Raw genomic sequence first — 19786 nt, 5'->3', positions numbered from 1 at the left:
CGCACGCACTGAGAGAGAGAGAGAGAGAGAGAGTCACGTCAAGTCAGAAATACTTTAATGTCAGGCCTCTGGCCCATAACATAGAGTGATGACATGTTCTGTGTACAGGGGAATGTTTATATTTTTGTAGCTTGCATCCGCACATTCACTGCTCACTGCTTTGTGAACAAAACTAGACAGCTTAAATAAAACAGATTCATTAGTACTAGACATAAGTAGGCAGAATTTAAACATACATGGATTTCGAGAATACTTTGGCGGAATAAATTCACTTCTTATTTCATCATACTTGGGGTATATAAGTAAAAAGTGAAGTTATAATTGTAGCGTGTTCTTGCAAAAAGGGCACCATTTGTTTCTGTCCTGGCTGGGTTTATGTATATATATTTTTTTAAATGTGAATTAAGAAGTGACATACCAATTCTAAATCTTGAGAGACACACACAGACACACACACACACACACACACAACCTTGACGCAAACATTTTGAAAAACTATCGACCAGTTTCTAATCTTCCATTCATGTCCAAACTGCTTGAAAAAGCTGTCCTCAAGCAACTCAACAACCACCTTTGTTTCAACAGTCTCATCCATCCATTTCAGTCTGCCTATTGCGCTGACCACAGCACCGAAACCACTCTCCTCCACATTCTGAACAATCTACTGATAGCGTCCGACTCAGGAAAAAATTTCCCTTCTCACTCTTCTCGACTCGTCAGCCGCCTTTGACACGATAGATTTTCAATCCTTCTTTCCCGTCTCCATTTTACATTTGGTATCAACAGCACTGTTCTAAACTGGTTCAGATCTTATCTCACTGATTGATTCTAGTCTGTCATTGTTGATCATTTCCAATCTGAACCCGTTAAAATCGAACATGGAGTCCCGCAGGGATCTGTTTTAGGCCCAGTGCTCTTCATACTGTACACTGCTCCTCTCGCTGAAATTATCAACCGCCATAATATCAGTCATCATTCTTATGCTGATGACACTCCAGAAGAGTGATACCCCTGAAAAATTGTTGTCGCTCTTGCAAGAAACATCCAACTGCTTCCTGGACATTCAAAACTGGATGACTCTAAACAAGTTACAATTGAACGCGGACAAAACTGAAGCAATGATCGTAGGAACTAAACAAAAACTGTCTTCCATCACAGTTGACACAATTAAACTTGGTAGTACATCCATCCCTCTTTCCAGGTCAGTCAGGAACCTCGGTGTTGTCCTTGACAATACACTGTCCATGCAAACATTTATCAGTCAGACATGTCAGTCCTGCTACTGTCAACTGCGGTGCATCAGTGCCGTCCGGAAATGTCTGTCCACTGACGCAACATCTAGACTTGTCGTTTCTCTCATTCTCTCTCGCCTTGACTACTGTAACTCTCTATTGTCTGGTTTGCCTGCTTCATCCATTCAGTCCCTTCAGCGCATACAAAACTCTGCTGCCCGACTCGTCCTCAGAAAGAAAAGATCTGAGCACATCACTCCTCTTTTGCAACATTTCCACTGGCTCCCTGTCTCACACCGAATAAAGTACAAGATCAGAACTCTATGTTATGGATGTATTCACAAAACTGCCCCTTCCTATCTCTGCGGCTGCCTTCACCTCTACGCTCCATCTCGCTCACTACTATCGGCTTCGGATCCACTCTGTTTACGCATACCCTTATTCAAACACTCGGCTGTTGGCCACCGTTCTTTCTCTGTCTCTGGACCTTGCAATTGGAATGGACTTCCTCTTTCGCTTCGTCAAGTCTCCACACTCAGCTCTTTCAAGTCTGGCCTTAAAACCCACCTCTTCCCAAAATAGCCTCCCTTGCCTGCCTCTTCCTTGTCTTTAGTTTCTACAGTTTTAGAGTTATGCATGCGTGTGAATGACTGGTGCGGAAGCGCTTTGATTTGTCTCTGCACAAGATTCAGCGCTATTTAAATACCATTATTATTATTATTACACACACACACACACACACACACACACACACACACACACACACACACACACACACAAATGAATGGTTGGGGGGAAACAGATGCCTGGTCTGTGCATATATATACACATTGCGCTCAGAACGTACCACTGGACAGTGTGTGCAACAGGCTCTACTTCCATGAATTTCGTAAGCAGCATTTTCTTCCTTGTTTGTTTTTTCCCGTTTTGTTTCACAGCGTATAATTATCACCACCATGTTTCAGAGTGTATCCCCACTAGCTGTTTATAGGCCAGTGGTGTATCCACCACCAATGCTTTGAACCAGAAAGAATGACTTTCAAAATTCAGTGGAGAAATTAAAGATTAAATGGAAAGTATTGTGCTTGCACAGAATGTTACAAATTTTTACTTTTTTTTTTTTTTTTTTTTTAGCGCAGACATTACAAGTATTCCAGCCCATTACTAATATTCCAGCCCATTTATGTTCCCTTTCATCTGTCGCTGAGTCATTTAATATAACAGTACCGAAAGCTTCGCCAGTAGCAGTGTTCCACACCAGTACTTCACATCTGATAAAAGAAATGTTTCCTGATAGTTAAGTGAGAGGTAAATTTAGCAGAAATCACACGTGGGGGAAGGTTTTGCATGGGCCTCTTCTTTAAAGCACGTGTCCTCAAGCAGGAAGGCACGACGCGGGTTTATTTGCTTTTCCATTGAAGGCCTGATCAGCGCGTTGGGTTTCTTTCGAAGGTCAGGCATCTGCTCCTTTTATTCAACAACAGAGGAGGTGCAGCGTATATGGAATAGACCACACGCTTTGACTCGGTCTTGCAGCTGACACTTTCCACTGAAAATGCTCCAAAATAAAACAACTGTTGGAGTGCATCTTATTTTCTCTCCTCCTTTCGGAAATTCAAATAATGGTATTCAGGATTGTCCCGAGGTGTCAGTCAAGTGGATGAAAAGATTACCCCTGTGCAGACTAGGCCCGTGCGGACTCGTCAAAAATATATATATTCAGCCGGCAGATTTCATTGCAGCGTGTTTGCTTCTTCGCGGTGACACACGCTGAAGTAATGAATGGCTGTGCATTAATTTATTTGCAGTTGGGTGCCTTCAAATAGGGTCCGGGGCTCTCTTGGTCTACGTGTGGCTTGGAGCCGTGCAGGGAAAAAGTATTCAATTAACCGCTGCGGGGGTAGGCCGGAACTTACCAGCGGCGTACTGGTTTTGCATATGTAAGTCATATCATGAAAACGTCTTTTCGGATCAAGCTGTTCTTTTCAGATCTGCCGTCTCATGTGTGCCAGTTTCTGCCTCCAACTTCTCAGTGCGCCCAGCTTCGAAGTGGTGTGATATCTTGCTGTATGAATTGTGCCACGGGAAATGTGTAGTATCGGTGGGGAAAGAGACAGCGACAGGTGTGCGCTGCGTTTTGTGAACATACAAACTCCAGATTTACGTCATCGTTTGTGCTGACATTGTGTCCGTCTGAACCTTGAGTCAGACCGTGTGCATTGTCGTTTGCGGCGGGCCTGCGTACATGCGGCCTGACAAGCCAGTGACACGTCCATGGGTTTCAAGGAAACTCGGTCGTCCAAAAAGTGTTGTTCACTCGTGTCGGTCATTGAGAAAGTGTAGGCATATTGGTGGAATTGTCGTTTTCAGCCTTGTATATATTTGGACCTGTCGGTGTGTTAGCATAATTCCTCAGCCCACCCAGTCGCGACCATTACACCACAAACATGTTCAGCAACCCCCTCCCACTCGCCCTCTCCATTTCCCCACCCCCAGCTCCCTACCGCAGTGTTTTCAGGCTTACGGAATATTGTGAATTTTCAGATGGCTTCTGATGTGGGCGGTACACAAGCCGTTGGGTCTTCCTATCTTTCCTGGTGGAAATAATGAAAATGGACAAGTGCAATTTTTTGTGTGTGAAAAGAGAGAGAGAGAGTGTTTCATTTTCTTAGGGGACAAAGTGACGAGTAAGAGCTAGAGAAGACATAGCTTTGGTGCTTGTGAAAGACGTTGAAAATTGTGCTGATCAATGTGTGTGTGTGTGTGTGTGTGTTCTGAGCGTCGTTTCGTGGTCGTAAATTGGAGCAAAAACGTGCGGGTTGGATTTTTTGTTGTTGTTTTGTTTTTTTCATCGAAGACCTTTTATCCATCTAAATCATTTCCCCGATTTTCTTTTTCCTGGGAAATAATGATTATAGCATGGTGTACAGAGAATGGCTTCTGTGGGCATTGCAGAGTTTTCAGGCGACAGGAACGAATAGTTGGGATCGCCAGAGCTGCCTTTAGATTGTATTACTTTTTGTCGAAACGATAGTCCAATGAGTGATAAAAAATATTACATAAAAAAGTGGGCGGCAGCAACTATTCGGCTCAGCATGTAAACCAGTCTTCCAGATCAGTGTATGGATGCTTTTTTTATTATTATTTTTATTTTTTAATTCATCCTTTTTTAATTTTTTTTAAAATTATTCATCCATTTTATTTTTGTATTTCTTTCTTTCATTTTTATTCGTTTAATTTCATCTGGGAACTGTTGTAATACGCCTTGACCTTCCAATGCAATGAGAAAGAATAAAGAAGTCGATTGACTTCTCTCTGTCTGGTGCACCAAGCGCATATGTAAGCACTTTATGTCATGGTGGCCCAGCGGTCAGTTGGGTTCTAAACAACACGCCCTCGTCCCTCGTTAAGTACTGAGGTTCCCTCCCTCCCCTCACGTTCAAGGCGGCAGGCACTGCTCCGCCTATGAAGTACAAAGGGAGGAAACGGAGAGGAGGGTCAGCTTTTTCCATTAGGAATGGTTTATTGACCGACACAGCGTTTACACACGCGCGCTCACTCACACACACACACGCACGCACGCACACACACACACACACACACACACACACACACACACACACACACACACACACACCTGATTTTAAGGCCTGCGCATGTTTCGTTTTGTTTTGTTGTTGAAGTAGCTGAGACAATGCCACGGCCACTTTTAAAGCCTTATTTGCTATTTTATGTCGACTGTAAGAATTGTTCACTTCAAACAGTGAATGAGAGTTAACACCATCAAAAGGGAGGGTGCAGAAATGTCAGCATTTTAAATCTCCAGAAAAAAAGTACAAAATGGAAATTAAGTTTATGAGGAGAAAGGTCTGCGGATCTGGTAGTTTCATCAGAACTTCAGTCACGGATGTCGGAGAAACTGAATGCAGGGATTACTTTGCATTTATGGTTTAAATCTTTTGTGTCAGGAAGCTACCGAGATGACATTCGAGATGGGAAGGTTTTGTCCTCTCCCCGCAAAGACACACAATGACAGCCTTGCTGTCTTGCTGTGAATTTTACAGAAGTGTTTTCGTCACCTCGCTCTACAAAGTGGGTCCAATCTTATCTGGTTTGCATGTGTGTGTGTGTGTATGTGTGTGTGTGCGCCGCAAAACTTGCCTCTGTGAGTGTGTGTGTGTGTGTGTGTGTGTGCGCCGCAAAACTTGCCTCTGTGTGTGTGTGTGTGTGTGTGTGTGTGTGTGTGTGTGTGTGTCGCAAAACTTACCTCTTGTTTATCCAAACCGGCTTTTCCGTCGTCGGCAGATCATCCGATTTCTCTTACGTCCCTCCAACCGAAAACTGGATGTTCTTGTTTGCCGATGAGTGCTTTGTATTCAAGTTCGGCATAGCACAGTATTTCGCAATTTCTTCTTTTCTTCTTTAAAAAAAAAATCTTTTTTTAATTTATTTTAATCTAAGCCATGAATTTGAATGAATCACACAAGATACTGTTTTTGAAGGCTGTGGTGTTGGATCTGGCAGGGGTTCGTGCTATGCCCTGGTTTCCTTTGTGTTGATGTTTGTATGAAGGAAGTTTTCGCGCAACATATGTCTGTGGTGAACATTGTATCCACCGTGAAGTGTTTTCTCTGCTTCGTTCTTCCCTTCCTTCCACTTGCCTCAACCCCTCGTCCCTCACACACACACACATACACACACACACACACACACACACACACACACACAACTTCCCCTTCCTGTTCAGTGAAACGTCTTTAAGGTAGGCCTGCGTGTTGCTTGGCACACGGTTGGAATCGACTACCAATGTTGAAGACTTGGCCACATCATTGATTGAATTCATCCCAGATTTTCCATTGGCGAAAATAAAAGCGTGAGGCGTTGTTTGTATAATGATAATTTGTCAGTCAGGTGGGGAAATAGTTTGTGGATCAATCTAGTATGGCATTCAGATAGCTAACTGTGTTGAATACACAGCAAACAATTTCAAATAAAACTCATGCATATGTCGCCAGCAATAAACAGATGTGTTCAATTCTTCAGTGAGTTTCTGTTGGAATCAGCTGAAAAGGACGCCATTGTGTCCCAGCAGAATCTGATATCGAGATGCTTAATGAAATCTGTTTCGATTCATTTTGAAGTTTACCACAATACTTGATTTACATTACCACAGAATATTTGGAAGTTTCCTGGACTTTGTGGGTAATTTCACTGCAGATTTTCCTTGCATTGAATTATTGCACATATCCCAGACAAAGAAGACCTGTTTGTAATGGGAGTCTTCAATGGCAGAGTCGGCGAGAGAAGAACACCGTGGACAAAACATCTTGGTCCACACAGTGACCATAGAACACCATGCAACTATAACGGCAACCATATACTGGAACTGTGTGCAGAGCACGACCGTATCGTCACCAACACATTCTTCCAACATCGAGCCACTCAGATCTACACCTGGTACAAATGGAATGACATCAACGTCTCATCTCAAATCGACTTCATGTTAGCAAGATCTGGAATGTGGAGAGAAATCACAGACTCAAGAGCCAACCCCAACGCAGGCCTGGACACAGACCACAGGCCAGCCATCACAACATTGATCACCCAGAAGAAAAGGAAGTCTACCTACAAGAAGAAACAGCCGGAAAGACTTAACATGCACAAACTCCAAGATGAAAAGGTGCAGACTCAGTTCAGGTGCACTTTTAGTGAGAAATTGGACTCTTATGACTCCACATCACTAAACGTAGAGGAAGCTTGGGACACCTTCAAGACAGCCCTCCTTGACACAATGAAGGATGTCTGTGGTACCAGAAAGGCAGGAGGAAGAAACAGAAAGGCAACAGCTTGGTGGAATGAAGAAGTGAGGGAAGCCATCAAGGAAAAAAAGAAACTTTACAAAATCTGGGTCAAGTCAAGGGATGAAGAGGACTACATCAAGTACAGACTTGCAAAAAGACACAGCAGTATGGCGAGAAGCTAAGTGAAACGTGCAAGACCTCCCCAAGAGAGTTCTACAAGAGTGTAAAGGCGATGAAAGTGAGAGATGAACCTTTCGACCCAACCACTGTCATCAATGATGCAAACGGAGAAGCTTTGCATGAAGAAGAAAAGATAATGAAGAGATGGGAAGACTATTTCAAAGACCTACTGAACCCATCAGGAGTACAGGCAAAAGACACACAGTCCCGGTTCACCCCCAGCCACCCAGACCACTCGGAACTTACCATCCTGGAGAGTGAAGTGAGAAAAGCAGTGAGGACCAGTCCTAAAGGCAAGGCAGCAGGAGACGGTGGCATTACAACTGAAGCCATCCTTGCCTGCGGTGAAACCGGAATACAGTGGCTCACTACCATCTTTCAGAAAGCTTGGGAGGAGAGAAAAGTACCAGAAGACTGGCAAAATGCAATAGTGGTAACAATATGGAAGAAGAAGGACAGTAAGAAAGACTGCAGCACCTACAGCCACGTAGGGAAAATGTATGCAAAAATCCTGGAGCAGCGCACTCGAGCGAAAACAGAACATCTCCTCAGTGACGCCCAGTTCGGCTTCAGAAAAGGAAGAGGGTGCACCGATGCGACCTTCGCACTCCGACAACTGTGTGAGAAGGCGATGGAATATGACCAAGATCTCCATCTCGTATTCGTGGATCAGGAAAAAGCCTTCGAGTCAACAGAGACAAGCTGTGGAAGGTCCTCGAGCAGTACGACGTCAAGGGGCAACTGCTAGACAACATCCGAGCCATATACGCCAACAGCAGGAGCGCAGTCCGCACCGCCAGTGGAACATCTGACTGGTTTCCAGTAACATCGGGGGTTAGGCAGGGCTGCAATCTCTCCCCTCTGCTTTTCGTGATCTACATGGACCAGATTACAAAGGAGGCCAAACCCAGACCCTGAGGCACTCAGTGAACACATGTTTGCCGACGACCAGGCAATGATGAACAACGACAAGACACAGCTACAAGAGCACACAGACCAGCTCAACACAAGCTGCGAGAACTACAACATGAAGATCAGCGTCAGTAAGACCGAGGTCATGACCGTCAGTAGGAGACCAGAAAAATTGGACATCAGCATCAATGGAACCCAGTTGAAGCAAGCAAGCGAATTCAAGTACCTGGGCAGCATCTTCACTAAAAGCGGCAAATTAGAGAAATAGAGACCAGATGCCAGAAAGCCAACGCAGTCAGCTACCATCTCGCCCCTCTCTTGAAACATCCCAGCATCCCCACGAGCACCAAGGCGAAACTCATCAACGCCATTTACCTACCAACGCTCACATACCAGTGCCAGACATGGTCCTTAACAAAAGCCCTCGAGAGAAAATTGGTCACCTGTGAAATGAAATGCTTGAGAAAAGCAGTGAACAAGACAAGGAGAGACAAGATCAGGAATGAGGTGATACGAGACATGGTAGGAACAAAACCAGTACTATATCACATCGAACAACAGAGGATCAAGTGGTTTGGACACCTCACACGTATGCCTCTGGACCAACCAGCTCTTCGGGCATACAACACTAAATACTTTGGCTGGAGAGCCAGAGGAAGACCAAGACGGCGCTGGAGCGACTCAGTGGCAGACACCCTCAGAGCCCACGAGATGTCCCTCCTCCAGGCCACTCGCCTTGCTGCAGACAGACAACTGTATCTCCCCGCGACGCCCACCAGTACAAGCGGAAGGAAAAAGTAAAAGTAAATAAGATAAATATAATGATAAGTTTTATGTTGCGTTTCTTGAAACTCGGAGAATATATCTGAATACTGGTGATACGAGTGTAACAAACTTTGTACAGAGTTTCGCGCACGCCAAACAGGTTCTCTGCAGTACAGACAAGGCCGCGCATAAGGTCATTATTTTTGCAGGCGTCTCCATGTTTGTTGCCAAGTTGTAGTATCCGTTGGTTCACTTTTGCCCTGACTTCTGTGTCAGCCCGTCGGGCAGTACAGGAGCATCCGACGTATCTACACGCGGGTTGGTTCGTTGGTTTAAATTGAATCATCGTTATTGTCCTTTAGTTGCGAGAAATCAGTCATTAATCATTGTTTGAGATGGCAAGTGAATCTTCATTCACTAGATTCCGTCTTTATCCTGCCCCTCCACCGAATACCCCACTCCGCCGTCATTTAATTCCAAACGACGGTGAAATGAGTGATGCTATGGTTGTAGAGTGTGTCTTCATTTTCTGAGTCGCAGTTTTCAGCAGGAGCCGTAGCTTTCATTGCGCTTGTGTGTGTGTGTGTGTGTGTGAAAGTGTTTGTTTAATTTTTAAACGAACATAGTATATCCTAGCACTGTCTGCCCGAGAGTGCTTCTGTGTGCATGACGCCTGTGTGTGTATGTGTTTGTGTGACTGTGGCTTTCAGTCCTTTCTTCGCTTTCCCTGAAACCATTAACTTGTCAATGTTTGCGTTCAGCACAGAAGACGAGAGTTTAATTGGTACTCTTCCTCTTCCGGAATGTTGCTATTTTTGTTCTCTTTTGTTTTTTGTTGGTTGTTTTTTTTTTTTCTTTCTTTTTTTCCTCCTATTGGCAAGCAGCTGACGAAATTCCTCTTGTGTAGTGCAGGAACGTCTTCTTCTGGCGATTATAAAAGAGAAAGAAAAAAAGTTTACGAAAACGACGTTAAGAGTATGGATTTTGAGGTTTTGCTTGAGGGCGATAAGTTTAGAGGGTTATGATCGTTGTAATAGATACGGCTTGTAAAGACTTTATTTTTACAGTGTTTTCTTTTTCTTTTTCTTCTTTTATATAATAGTCTAGGTTTGTGGGTTTTCTTTTCGGAAGGCGATAGTGGAGGTTATTTTGGGTTTTCCGTTTCCGTGTTCCTGCGCTGAATTTGTGTTTTGTTCACGTGGTTTGGGGGGGGGGGGGGGGAGAGAGAAAGAAAAAAGAGACAGGACAAGACAAGATAGGAAATTCGAAAACGAGTGTAAAAGAGACGGATAAAGGCGGTATGGTTGGAGGGTGTGGAAAGCGGGGGATGAGTGCTACGGGTCTTGTGTGTGTACCAGGTTTTTATTTCAGAACATGTGCCGGAACAGATAAGTGTACAGGAAAGGATGTCACATTGCCTGCCAGGCTTGTTACATACGTGTCAGTGATCTCTGTCCGAATACTACACCTGTTGCGCAAGTCCTGGATATGTGTGTGCTTCAACAACTGCAGTGTGTGGAGGAAGAGGGTTGCTCAGCTTCAGATGAAAACGTTGATCGCCAACAGTCAGCAGTAGGGAAGACAGCCAGTGTAAACTCTAACGAACAAGTAACGCTTGAACGCTACGGTTTTACCGCTTGATTGAAAAAAAAAGTTGGGTGGGGTAGAAGTGGGGGTGGATGGGGTTGGGTCGTGACAGAAAACGTGGAACACTCAGATCCATTTACACATTTCAGGTCAATAGTAAACTAATGGCTGCAAGCTATCCTGAAAGGTCGTTGTGAAAACGCAGTTCCTTGTTGGAACAAACGGTGCTTGCGAACTTTTTCATTATTTGAACGTGACCTGGGCGGTGGTTAAAAAGGGGGGAAAAAGAAGAAGAAAACGAAATTAGCTTATAAAAAAAAAAGTTGCTCCACCACTACTCTGCAGGTTGTTGACTTGTTCTCGGATTTATTGCACTCTGTACATACTAGAGTCGTGGTCGTTCTTGAGTGGGTGTCGTTTTTTTCCCCCCTTTTCATTGTTGTGTATTTATTGTGTGTTCTATTTATTTCTTTAAGAGCTGTTGGGGCGTGACGTGGCAGTACGCATTGAATGTGGTCTATGCATTTTATCGTCCCTCCTATTTGCTGATGAAAGCTCCGTTAGGCAGGGAAATTGTAGGGTTAACATGAATCCCCATGTTCACAAGACCATGTGTGAGAGAAGGAAAAATTTACACACACACACACACACACACAGCCTCACACACATGCTTACACACACATGCACACACTTAGCCTTTAACTGCGAGGGAAACACGTTTTGAGTCCAGCAAGCGTTGTTAAAATGTGACGGCAGTTAGATATGATATGCTTCCTTCTGTTTATCCTTGTGGGAAAAGATCGCGTTCGTGTTAAAAACACAATGTATTGTTTATTGTTATGCTGAGTGTGAACAGCAGCGTTGATTCTTATGCAATGGTGAGGAGAAAGGAGAGATATAAACAACGGTCAGTTTGCCGATCAATGTGGTTAAAAAAGAAAAGAAAAAAAAAGAAAACAATAATACTGAAAGAAAATAACACAATATAGAAAAGGCCAAACACAGCGGATAGCGTGGCGTGTATTGCTTTTTTTCTTTTTCTCTTTTTTTTTCCAATCTGCAGAGGACTTTATGACTTGAATTGTTTCATGGGAGAGAGAGGGGATAGGGGTGTATTGGTTAAACTGTTTCAAGAGAGGGGAGGGGGGGGGGGTAGAGGTGTATGAGTTAAATTGTTTCAAGGGGTGCATACAGCAAGTCGGAGTTCGCGGTCAGGTATGTGCTATATGTCAAGTATCTCCTGTTTGTAAACGGGTTGAAGTAACAACCACACTCAGAGCTTTGCGCTGGCGGTAGTTATCATGAACTCCGTAAAAGTGAAATTTCGCTGGGAGTGCCGCATAAATACGGGGTCTGGGCAGACAGGGACTGTTTGGGTGAATGATAAGCGTTTCCTTTGATACATGTCTGAGCTCTCTCTCTCTCTTTCTCTCTCTTCGGTATTTTGGATTTCTGTGGCCGGTAAGATATTAGACGAGAGCCATGCAGCGTGAAGCTCCTGTTGGAAACGCCACAAGTGGACTGACTGACTGACGACTCCTGGGCCGACTACTATACTGCGTACGTGTGTATGTAGTTCCATACAAACTCACGGCCTTCCGCCTTGTTGATGGATCAGTAAACTGGCTGGGCCTCTGGCTGCATCAAGGTGGGCCGGGCCCTCACCGTGTGTGTGTGTGTGTGTGTGTGTGTGTGATAGGTGAAAGCAACAGCTGGTCAGTCGACTCATCATCTTCGTCCGTGCGTGGCGCAGTGCTTGTTGCAGCGTCCATTTCCTGTCTCTTCATCCTGACTTCGTTAGAAGTTGCTTGCCTGTGTGTATCAAGCTCCAGTGATCAGCCGCATGTTCAGTGCCCGTGCCTGCATGCATGCAGTGGTCAGCTCTTATTCTCGCTCCACCGACAGTGACGCCACTGGCAAAGAGGGCCGGAACTGGATTCCTGCGAATTCTGCCCACTCGTGAATGACCGGCTGAAGTGTGGCCGAGGCAGTATTGTGTAGAGAACTTTCAGAGATTTTTGTTGACCAGTGTTTCGTGCATGGCGTTCAACTTGTTTGCAAGGTGCGAGTACATTCCCAGGTTTTCCTGTACTGTGCACCTTCGCGGTGATGGAATTCCCGGAGAGATTTCCCCTTCGGGATCACTGAGAAGCGGTGGCACGTATGCCGTCGTGAATGTCATTAACAGATGGGATGCGTGCATTTTGCATCTTTTCACAAACCCCCTCGTATCCCCCCTTCCCCCTCCCCCCTTTTTTCTGTGCATTTGCACTGAAGTCGCAAGCTTGCTGTGGCATGTTAACGTAGTATGTGGCTTCGCTGAACGGGAAAGATTTGGACATCAGACAACGTCACGAGTGAGAAGTTCTCAGTGTTATTTGCTGGCACAGTATTCATGACGGTTGTGGTGCTGCCGCGCCGCAGCTGGGTCTGGAAGGGACAGTGTGGTGTGTGTGTGTGTGTGTGTGCGTGTGTGTATACGCCGTCAGTTTCGGTTTCGGATTTGTGTACCGTAGTTTGGGATGGATCACCCTTACTGTGATGTGATTGTTGGTGTTACACTATGTCTCTGTCTCTGTTTCTCTTTGTTTGTTTGTCTGTCTGTCTGTTTCTGTCTGTCTGTCTGTCTCTCTCCCCTAAAGTTTATAGATAAAAAGCAGGGCCGTGGTGAAGTAGAAAGTATGTAAAGATCTGTTTAATCATGAAGTATATACAAAAAAAAAGTCGATAGTTATGTTTGGATGTGGTAATGTGTGAAATTGTCAGTGTTCTGAGTCAATCGCATTCAGGGGTGCCCGTTACAAGACTGGGAAACTTGGAAGTGAAGCGAGTAGATACCGGATAGATAAGACGAGCTTATTTACGACCAGGATCGTCGCCTTTGACGTGATTACGTTCCTGGTGTATACTTCACTCGGTTTCGCTTAAGATACAGGGTTTTCCGATTCAAATTAAGCATGTCTGGAACATCTCAAAGGTTAGATAATCTGCCAGGAACGTCCGAATAACTTTCATAGGTACGTGTTACCGTCCGCAGAAAATCATTCCTTGGAAAAACAGGATCCCGATACCGAAGTTCATTATCTCATCAGATGAGTCACTACAAATGTAGGAACCTGTGTACAATGTGAGGGAACGGTGTCTGCAGGTAGTAGGAGCCCAGAGGACGGTCAGACCAGAGGAAACCAGGACTGGAAGAAGCAGGAAACCAGGCAAGAGCAATCTGTGGCCTACTGTGATCCACCAGGCTTGATTAACTTGACTACTTATTTCAGAACAGGGGTGGGGGCTATTACGTTGGGCCAGTGGGAAAGGGCAGACCAGAGGAGCTGAACCAGAGCTGAACTTATCTCAGAACCGTTCGTGTGCAAACTTCATGGCTGCTTGTAGAGTCTGTTGGGCTGGGTTCGACTTTTAACATGGAGCGCCTGCATTTACGACTGATTTGACGCGTGGTTATTATGATTTACAATTAATGTGTCAAACTTAAAACTCACGGGACATTAAATGTAACTTTTTTTTTTCTTTTTCTTTTTTTTTTTTTTTTAAATCTTGCGGTGATTGTGGGATTGTGTGTAGCTCATAATTACGAGCACAGTAAGGGTACTGAAATGTCTGGATGCTGCACCCGACCTTGTACCAGAGAACAAAAGCTTACTGAGCCCTTTCCCCTCCCCCATCCCTCCCCTTTAAAGACAAACAAACAAACAAAATTTTTGATAGTATGCGCTCTTGCCAGCTTGGCGTATGTATTCATGTTTGTGTGTGTCACATCTTGAAAGATTAGACATGACTTTCTCTACTTACCCCCGCAAATCTCCGTGAAGATATTTTCCAGCACAAGTAGGCAGATAATGTTCACATATATCTGGAGTTTTGAGAGGAATGAAAACCGGAGCAGCAGGAGAAAGCTGTCTGACAGGCATTGCTAAGCCGTGTTTCTCGAGGGAGGGGAAAAAGTCAGTCAGTCTCCTGTTCCGCGACCTTTGTAGAAGGCGGACGGTAACCGCTGCCCCATGCTTGAGTACAACATTAAGTTCATCTGACAACAAATTACTTACTGGACTGCGCCGAAGTGCTGGTTCGTGCTCTTGACTGTTTTGGTGCTCGTAGACAGGCTGTTGATAAGCAGTGTTCCGTTCTTTTGCTTAGAATTCTGTCAAGAGACATTGCTTCATCGAACAATGATTCTGGAATTTAACATGAAACTGCGACAATTGTGCGGATCATCATGCTTAATTTTGCGTGAAATTCAGTTTCGAATGTTGATGTTTATGAACGTGTGTGCTCATTTGTGAAAAACCTTTTTTTTTTTTTCTTTTTTTTCCCGTATACTGTCATCGGTTCCGGGTTTCCAGAACTAAACAAATGTGGATTCGGTGATGAAACATACAGTTCAACACATTTATTTCGGAGTGGGTTGTTTTGTCTGTCTGCTGCAAACACAAGTAACTACACGTGTGTGTGTTGTGTTGTGGGGTGGGTGTGTGTGTGTGTGTGTGTGTGTGTGTGTGTGTGTTCCATCGAATGCCAGGCACCGCTGAATCAAGTTTTAGTTGCATACGGAGGCATGTTGTTGTATGTCCCGCAGTTTGATTTGAAAAGATTTGGTTGTAAATTTTGAAGATGGTTTTTGATCGATAGACATGGTCCTGGTTTTGAAATATGTTACGGGCCTACTGAGCATGGTCTTCATGGCCGGCTAAGCCATTAGCCAAATGATTGAATGGACGAACGAACAAATGAACGAACCAAGTACACAGTGAAAGTGCATAGAGATGAGTTGTCAGTCGCTAATGCGCCGGAGGCTATCATGAAATAGGACCAGAAACTGGAAAACGATTTATTTCCCCCCCCCACCCCCCTTTTTTTTCTTTTTTTTTCTCTCTCTTTTTTTTTTTTTTTTTTTTTTCTTTTTTCTTTCTTTCTTTCTTTTTTCCCACCGCTCAGATCAACACGGATCATGTGATATGTTTCACGTTCGCGAATGAGTGCCCGGCCGTTGAACAAAACAGAGCAGAACAGTTAACTCTGGACTATGATGAACGATCTGGAAGCCAGTCTCAAATCGGTGTGGCTGTTGTCGGCCAAGATGCTGAAGATGGACAGCATACGGCTGAAGACCCAGCAGCTGCTGGACAAGCTTCAGAACAAGTACGGCGTGACGGCCAAGAGTCCCAGACCCTCCTCGGAGTCCACGGACGGGTCTCCCTTCAGCTTCAAGGTACTGACTGGGTGCTCTTCGGGTGCGAGCCACAGGGTTGGGCTGTTGTGTTCACAACTTCCTCTCTACCTCCCTTTAAGTCTATCTATTGTGTATCTGTTTGTCTAATGAAAATCTCTGTATTTGTCTCTGTCTGTCTGTCTGTCTGTCTCTCTGTATCTCTCTCTCTGTCTCTGTCTCTCTCTCTCCCATCTTCATCTTCACCCCCTTGTCTCTCTCTCCCCCTCTGTTATTCCGTACCTTTTCTCCCTCAATTCTGTCCTACTCTTCCGAAGTGTGAGGTCTCTCCAATGTATCCATCCATGCGTTATACACACTCTCTCTCTCTGTCTCTGTCTCTCTCTCTCATACACACACACCTTTATAAATACACTTGCCCCACCTTGCAGTGCTGGCTTTTCTGCCTGCCTTAGTCTAGACGCATGCTCAATCGGCTTATGGTGGCTAAGTGGGCGAGGAACGGTCGACGTTGTTGTGTAACCACCGATCCTGTGACCCGCCGTGTATCATAAAGGGGGCATAACTATGACGCCATCTGCACTGTGTTGTGCACCGTGTGGGAAACCTGCCGGCGAGCTGACCACCCCACCTTTACTTAGAATGTGGAAATGGAAGCCGAAGGTCAGTGGGAATGGTGAATTATACGGGCTTATTACTATAAGGAGTTAGTATATTAGCAAGGTTTTTTTTTTTTCTTGTTTTTTTTTTTCTTTTTCTTTTTTTTTTCAAAATCAGGATATACAGAACTTGAGTTCCGTTGGAATAAAACAGAAAGAACAAAACAAAAGAGGATGGGGAGGGGGCTTAAAGATGGTCAAAGGTGTGATTTGAAAAGCATTTTATTAGGAGCAAGTTACAATACACCACAGTGGTTGATGGACGGGACAAGAAAATCTAATACAAAGTCCTGACCTGACACATGTCCATTGTGATATGTGATGGATGTCTTCACAGCAAGAAGACTGGAGGTATTCATGGTTAAAAAGAAAAAGGTGTGATCAGCAACGTTTCGTTGTTACTTCGTGTTTTTTCTTCTTCTTCTATTTCTATACTTTGTTCGTGTTACCGGTCTGTCCAGCACACATGTTTTAACTCGTGAGTCTCTTACTTAGCCAGTTTACAAACGGTGCTGTTGTCTTTACTTTCTTTCCTGCTTTGTGAAACGTGTATTGCCAGCTCTGTTTCGACCTCGTTACCACGTAGTCGTTCTTTTGAGAGTGAGTCTCTCTCTCTCTCTCTCTCTCTCTCTCTCTCTCTCGTGTGTGTCTGTGTGTGTGTGTGTGCTGTGTGTGTGTGTGTGTGTGTATCTCTGTCTCTGTGGTGCATTTTGGAGTGATTTTTGTTTAGTACTATCTGACCACATGGGTGGGGTCATGCATCACGTGCCTCCATTCCTCTCTGACTCGGTATACCCCACTGCCCCTCCGCTGTTTCATCACACGCACACAGTTATTGCCGTGTTTCAGTTAAAACAGATCTGTAGATCATCTTTGAACATGCAAACGTGCGTGCAATTCAGCAGCACACACAAACATACGCACAGGTACACATAGGTTATGTAGACATACATACAAATACACACAGACATATGTAATATATGCATACATATACATACATACATACATACATACATGCAAGCGCCCCCCTCGCCCCCCTCTCCCCCCCCACCCCCCCCCCCCCCCCCACAACCCCCCCCCCCCTCCCCACACACACACACTCTGAGACACACACACACATACACTCTCACTCACACACGCACGCACGCACGCTCGCGCGCGCGCGCACACACACACACACACACACACACGCCTCACATCACATCACATCACATCACATCACGCACGCACGCACGCACGTTCGCGCACACACAAACACACACACACACACACACACACACACTGAGACACAGACATATGTAATACATGCATACATATACATACACACACACACACACACACACACACACACATATATATATATATATATATGTATGTATATACATACATACATACATGCACGCACAAACATGCACATACACACATGCGCGCGCGCGCACACATACACACACACACACACGTGCGCTTGCACACACACATCTAAATGTACATGCGCGCGCACACGCACACACACACACACACACACACACACACACACACACACACACACAGTTCGATAACAGGTCTTTTGAAGAATCTGAAGATTATTTTGAACAGTTCGTGAGACTAGACTGCATAAACTGTTGACATTCCACAGTGTTGGTTGCCACCCACGTTTTAAAAAGCATGCCCACACGCAGCTGATAAGTTGACAGTTTGGGTTTATCAGTTCTTCATTACGTGTTCATCGGGACACTGAGTCTGGGTATTCCATCAGTTTTATCAGTAATAAATGTTTCACTGTTATGTGTCAGTTACTTGGCTGTTGTCGGAAATTTTATGACAAATACTATTGCGTGCGTGTGAGTGTGTGTGCGCGCGCGCGTGCGCGTACGTTTTGTGTGTGTGTGTGTGTGTGATAAGAAATGATTTTCGCCTTTCAATCAGTTGTTGGGTCATCATGTTATGTGTTACTTCATGTTGGAATCCACTTATTATTTGTCAAAATAGTATAATGCATTCTTGTTCCCTTTTGATTTGACAAAAAGATAACACTTTTTCGTTTTCTTTTGCTATGCTTAATTCACATCAATCTTTTTTTGTTTGATTTCATTTGATACGTTATTTCTACCGGAATGATGAATACAGAAAAATACTGTCAGTGCTGACATTCACATTGAACCATATGTCTTGAATTATAAACCTTCATCACTGCAGAGGAAAAACATGGGGATTCACGACCTCTGTGTGTGTGTGTGTGTGTGTGTGTGTGTGTGTGTGTGTGTGTGTGCTTTTGCATCCCTTATCTTTCCTTCTGTTCTTCTCTCTCTCTCTCTCCCCCTCTCTCTCTCTCTATCTTTGTGTGTGAGTACACTTGCGCGTGCTTATGTTTATGTGTATGAGAAGGTTTGTTTGTGTTTTAAACTTTGAACAAATGTTTAAATAAACAAATAGAAAAGCAGAACAGATCACATGTTGCACGTTACTGTCCCTTTTTTTGAAACAAGGCAGACGTATTTACATCTGACCAGCCGCCGTGGCGAAGTGGTTAGCGTCGCGGACTGACGGCTGAAGGACGTGGGTTCGATTCCTGGTGGAGTTTTTTGTTGTTGTTGTTGTTTGTTTTTTTTTACGGTCCGTAACCGGCTCCTACCCAGAGTTGAGTGTGCCATGGACTTAAATGGGAAGACTGGGATCACATAATCAAGCATCATCCCCTCACGGATGCATCTATGAGTGTTACTGTAAATTCCAGACCATTACTGTAAATGTCTGTATCTCTCGGGCATGGTTAGCGCCGGGATAGCATTATGATATGAAGCGTAGGGTGTAGCCTTGCCACGTAGTCTCACATCTAGAAGGACCTCCACAGCAGCAGTATCTTCACCATCATCGTCATCATCATCCGCGCCCTTCATGATCAAAATAAGAAAAAAAATCCCAAATTATATGGCTTTTCATACGCTGCTCTCATAATACCATTCCACTTCCGTGTTTGGGGTGAGTCCTGCCAATGTTTGCAGTGTCGGCAGATTCATTGGGGACAGTCGTTGAAGGGACGTGGTGGCGGTCTCTACTTTGGGGAGGAAGGGGGCGGCGGGATGGGGGTAGGGGCGCTCACTCAGACTGGCTCTGCAACTGAGCCATCATTGTCGTCAGTAGGGGGTTTAGTTGGTAGTGTCCTAAGTACATTAAATCGGAACAGGCTCTACTGATCACGACCGAAGTGACTCAGCGGTAGTGCAGGGTCTTTTCAGGTGTGTGGCCTCCTGGCGACCTAATATCGATGGTTCCTTGTGGACTGCCGACGCTGGGCCTACACTATGAGCCCCTCTGCTGAGGACAGTAATGGCTTGGGGTGGATGGAACAATCAATCGATCCTGGTAGTGTTAACTGCTTTACGCTGAGATGTTGGTGTTTTGTGTGTGTGTGTGTGTGGTGTTGTGGTGTTGTTGTTGTTATTTTTATGTCTGTGACTTCAGAAAATT

General features: G+C 44.7%; 1 protein-coding gene across 5 annotated transcripts in view; it reads left to right on the top strand.

The window, feature by feature from the left end:
* The window catches only part of LOC143281103 (uncharacterized), a 129185-nt gene that overhangs the window by 24243 nt on the left and 85156 nt on the right, over positions 1–19786 (top strand). Inside the window, exon 1 of one of the 5 annotated variants that reach the window (XM_076586058.1) lies at positions 15475–15701. The exons of the other annotated variants lie outside the window; for them this stretch is intronic. Within the exon in view, the coding sequence (XP_076442173.1) occupies positions 15516–15701 (186 nt within the window). The 5' untranslated portion in view covers positions 15475–15515. Of the gene's footprint in view, positions 1–15474; positions 15702–19786 lie in introns of those variants that run through there. 5 annotated transcript variants of the gene reach the window in all.

Source organism: Babylonia areolata, chromosome 4, assembly GCF_041734735.1.
Source record: "Babylonia areolata isolate BAREFJ2019XMU chromosome 4, ASM4173473v1, whole genome shotgun sequence".
In the NCBI taxonomy this organism is placed as follows: Eukaryota; Metazoa; Mollusca; class Gastropoda; order Neogastropoda; family Buccinidae; genus Babylonia; species Babylonia areolata.
The sequence above is the reverse complement of the archived record's forward strand: the minus strand, read 5'-3'. Positions and strand labels throughout refer to the sequence as shown.